The following is a 4,750-nucleotide window of genomic DNA, read 5'->3' as shown; positions in this document are numbered from 1 at the left end:
AATAATCACTGTCAGATCAAAAAACATTAGGTCTGATTGTCCAACCATATTCAAAGAAATTGGGTTTGGGTCTGAATTTGAACCCTTGTCTAACAGGAGCCAAGAACGTTGGGCTCTGACTCTAGTAAGAACTATTATTAAACTCTATTTCAAATCCAAGACACCTAGTATATTTTTATATACTTTTCATATTTTTTATAGTTGAAAAAAAATATATATTAACCTGACAATATGATAGTAATCTACAATAGGCAATCGGCATCGTGCCCATACTTCAGCATTTTAGACAGGGTAGCAACTCAAGATTTGCCTATGCGTTCTGCTACATAATATTTGTTCACAAAATTAAAAGCCAGCAAGTAGGTGGGTACAAGATAGCTTTTTTCTGTATTAATGTAATTTGCGTGTAGATTACATAAAACTATGATTAAAAAAAAATAAATTCTTTCCATGGTTTTTCTAGCTTGATGCAACCACACCTAGGATCTCATTCCTTCCTTTCACCACCTCTTGAAACAGCTCATTAACTACAGAATCAAACATTTCTAGACCTTCCTTCAAAGCTAGGGAACTCTTCTGCAGTGAATCAATGCTTTTTCCCAACTTCTCTTTATTCAGATCCACACCCTTCAGAATCTGAACTTTAAGATCCTCAACTGCACTCCCTACCATTTTAGTCTCAACTAAAACTGGCCTTGACTTATCATTGAAACCTCTTCTCTCCTCAAAAAAGCTGCAAACAAGCTTCCTCAGTGATGATGAGAATAACTTCAGTTGAGAGAAATCTCTATATGCCTCCTCGTCATTTTCTATTGGAGCTGGATAGAATATCGCAGAAAACAGGAGCGAACAGACAATATTCATCGTTCTTCTTACAGCATATGATGCACAAAATTCATCATCCTTGGCCTTTGTTTTCTGTCTGCCGGTCTTGTATAGATTCACAATTTTCCAGTTCTCAAAGCCATAAAGCTTCTGCCATTCTCTATCTAAATTCTCAATTTCAGTCATATTCATGGCCGAACCTGAATACCCTTCATCAGAAAATCTTCTAACTGCAACATCAACTTTTAAACGGTACATATCCATTGTAGAAATGGCTGATCTCAGCGCGTTACAAAAATCCAGGATGTTCAAAGACTCTTCCATGTACTCATCCAAATATTTTCCCCCATCCCAGAACATGGGTACCTCAGACTTCTGAAATATTTCAAGAAACTGAAAGTGCATCTTCTTGAGGAGATTTGTGGCTTCTAAAATCCATTGAAGAGACAAGGAGTTTTTGGCTAGTGAAGTTTCAAGGTTCTTGATATCTATAAGAAGAGAGGACAAGGTATTCATTGCTTCATCAATGTGGATAGAAGACGACTTTTATCTGAGAAAAAATGGAGGAAAACATGTAAGAAACAGAACCCTTCTCGTCATTTGAAGGGAGTCTTAAAATAAAATTCGGTATGCAAGTTTTAATCACTTCCGAAGGAAGATTTCGGACTTATGTGGTTGGCTTGCTTTTCAAACTGTTTTTCATGTTAAAATATATATAATATTTTTTTATTTTTTTAAAAATTATTTTTAATATTAGTACATTAAAATAATTTAAAAATATTAAAAATATATTAATTTGAAGTTATAAAAAAATAAAAAACTTTAATTTTTTTAGAAAATACTTTTAAAATATAAATACAAACATAACCTTTAACCTTTATAAATGAAATAACCAAAGAAATAAATGGAGAGATGGATATAACAGTGCAGAACTGTATTGTTCAGTAGGAAGCTGACATAATACAAAGGCTACGGAGGATTAAAACAGAATGAATTATATCTTCATAGAAATCTATTTTACTCATTAATCAAATAACACAGACTTTTAATCCTTATTTTTTCTTTAAAAAAAGAAGAAGAAGAAATTATTTTATTCATACGGCATCTACATTTAGCTACAGAAGGAAAAGGAATTAAATTTCCTAATATTTGCCTTAGATTCTCTAATGTTTGTAACTGATTCTCCATTGCTGCATCATCACCTTGAGTTGGAAAGTAGATTATAACCAAGCCCTTTCGGTGCAAATTTCTAGCTTGGCCATATAAACAATAAGGTACCTTTCTCTCAAGTGGAAAAGAATACGAGAGCCTAGCTGAAGTTCTTCACGAGAAAGCAACCTTGAGTTAAAGTGACATGTTTTTTTTTGTTTTTTTTTTTATTTTAATGCTCAGATATTCTTAAAATAAATATTTTATTCACCAATTTCATGTCCTTCCTCGAACAAGTTTTATGCACCGCCATCACACATCCGTACTTGTAAATTCATGAAAATATTCTTTTTTCGATTTTAACATAAGATGATAGGCAACATAAAGAACACACCAACTTATCCTTTGAACCAACAGTTCCTTGCTTGCCCTAAATAAATATGACTTGAAATGCATGTTTGAGAATAGCATAGAGATTATATTTTTTAAGGTGTTTTTTTTTTTATCAAGCTAATTTTATCTTATTTTTTAATTTATATTTAATATCAGCACATTAAAAATATCCAAAAATATTTAAAAAATAATTTTAAACAATTTTTTTAAATTTTTAAACAAACAGCGTTTTGGCCAAACATTCCTGAAAAGGTAAACATGATCCTATCTTGCAGCTTTACAAACCAAGTGGTTTGACAAGGTTTTACCAATTGTTCTTTGGACTCAATTTGTTTCTTGCTACCATCACTAAGTTTTCTAAAACGTTTTGTTTCCCAGAATTGAACAACATAAACCAGAATTTGTGGAGGGCAAAGGTCTAATTAAGACAATGCCTTCAAAGTTATCTAGGACTCATTGTGTCCGTTTAGAAACCAAACAGTCACAGGAAAAACAATTATAAAATCTAAAAATGACACTATATTAATCACCAATAAGTCATTTCCAACATGGAAATTTTGACTTCAAATCTTATATATTATATTAGAAGGCAAGAGTAGGAGTTTGTGAGATGGAAAACATAATGTTCTCATTGACATATTCATTAAAATGGCGTCTTAGGCATGTGGTGCTCATCTAGTTACGTGCCGTTTATAGGACAGTTGACAACAATTTGGTATGATATGGACACAGTTCTAAAATTCAGACCATTTTGCGTACCTGCAGCAGCATGCAAGAACGAGGATTGGAAGCCAACTTGACCTAGTTGTTGAGGTGATTAGAACTACTGAAAGTTCTTTTGAATTATGCGAAGAGTGTTTTTTACACTACAGATTTCAAGCATCAAAGGAAGAAAAGAAAGACATTCATAGGAATCATCAGAAAACAATATGCAGGCAGAGGATCTATAACAATATTCAAGGGAAGGGATGATGATATTGCTAAACGATCATAGAACTCCTTGAAGCAAGTTACTAATTTATACACCAACAATGTGAATGCTACCCGTGTTCATGTAAATCATTTAGCATTCAAAGATCCATAGACGTGATCTGATGAGTAAATCATTTCTTGAAATCGTATCATTGAAATATACTGTGAGTGCAACGTAATTTATAACTCATTATTGATAGGTTTCGACATCTGTCATGTAGCGTGATACGAAATAATATGGTATCGCTCCACCCATTTTGGTGCCAACAGGCCATATACAGCAAATTGGTATCATGCATGAAGACCAACATATGGGGCGCTTGTGAATTTGGTGATATAGACAACAAAATGAATTAAATTTGGTAATCGAATATCTTTTTCACATGTGAATTCAATATTTTATTTATCAATTATATTTAAATTGAACATTATTACATTAGAGAATTGATTCTAAACCATTTGTAAGAAAATGGGGTAGTATTTTTAATCTTCATTAGTTTTATGCTTAGTTATATAACCTGATTTAAGGATGAAATTAGGACAAAATGTAATAACTATATTCTTGACTTATTAGAACTCAAGTCCAAAATTTAGTTTAAATTCAACCCAACTAACTTTAGTATTTAAAGAAAAGGTTGCTAGAGAATTTTTTTTTTTTTTCTCTCGATTATAACTTTCTCTTAAAATATCAAAAAAATCAATTATAAATTTAAATTTTGGTTCAAGGAAGGTTGGAGAAACAAGTATCTCCCTTTACTATTATTTTTCATTAAAACCTTAATTGTGGAAGGCTTAAAGTAGATTTTAGAGTTTTTAGTTTGATTTGATGATGAAATGATTTAAGGATTTTAATTGATGTTTTAAAGTGTTAGTCTTGCTTAAACTTGGTTTGAAGTGTTGTCTAGATTATAGGTTTTTGAAGAAAAAATTGCTTATTTTAAGGATCTACTAATTTGAAGATTGGCAAATCAAAATTCTAGAAATCCTTATCAAATAGTCAATTGGTTAGGTTGAACTACTGGTTGATTGTTATTGGTTAGTCTAAACCAACCAACTGGTTGACATGTGATAGTGGTCAATTAGTTAGTCATTTCGGTAAGCCGATTAACCTGACAATAGAGATTTATTGGGTTTGTTAGATTCAATTGGTTTAAGTTATATCTGAGATCAATTAGGTGAAATAGTTCGACTTTATATTTACATTATAGTCTCTAAGTTTAGAGTTTTTAATTTTTTATGATACATTACTTCGAGTTATATTTGAGTGTTTCTTGTATTTATTAGTGGTTTTGTTGACATTCCTCCTAATGATTTTTAGTTGTCTTTGGTTTTGTATCTTCTTTTTTTGTTTTTGTTTTCTAGACGAGTGAGATAATTTTTAATATGTATGTAATATTAATAAATATGTATG

The 4,750-nt window shown here is 31.3% G+C and overlaps 1 protein-coding gene across 1 annotated transcript; it reads right to left on the bottom strand.

Annotated features, from left to right (window-relative positions):
- Positions 1-459: 459 nt before the first annotated feature.
- LOC105108963 (uncharacterized) lies at positions 460-1,341 on the bottom strand. The gene has a single exon (XM_011003493.1). It carries the CDS (start codon positions 1,339-1,341, stop codon positions 460-462), a length of 882 nt encoding a protein of 293 aa, XP_011001795.1.
- Between the last annotated feature and the right edge of the window lie 3,409 nt (positions 1,342-4,750).

Source organism: Populus euphratica, unplaced genomic scaffold (assembly GCF_000495115.2).
Source record: "Populus euphratica unplaced genomic scaffold, PopEup_1.0 scaffold401.1, whole genome shotgun sequence".
NCBI classification, from domain to species: domain Eukaryota; kingdom Viridiplantae; phylum Streptophyta; class Magnoliopsida; order Malpighiales; family Salicaceae; genus Populus; species Populus euphratica.
Note: the sequence above shows the minus strand (reverse complement) of the source record. Positions and strands in the feature narration are given on the sequence as shown.

Excerpts from the sequence above, each read along its gene's own strand:
- LOC105108963 (XM_011003493.1), bottom strand. The coding sequence starts at position 1,341 with ATGAATACCTTGTCCTCTCTTCTTATAGATATCAAGAACCTTGAAACT.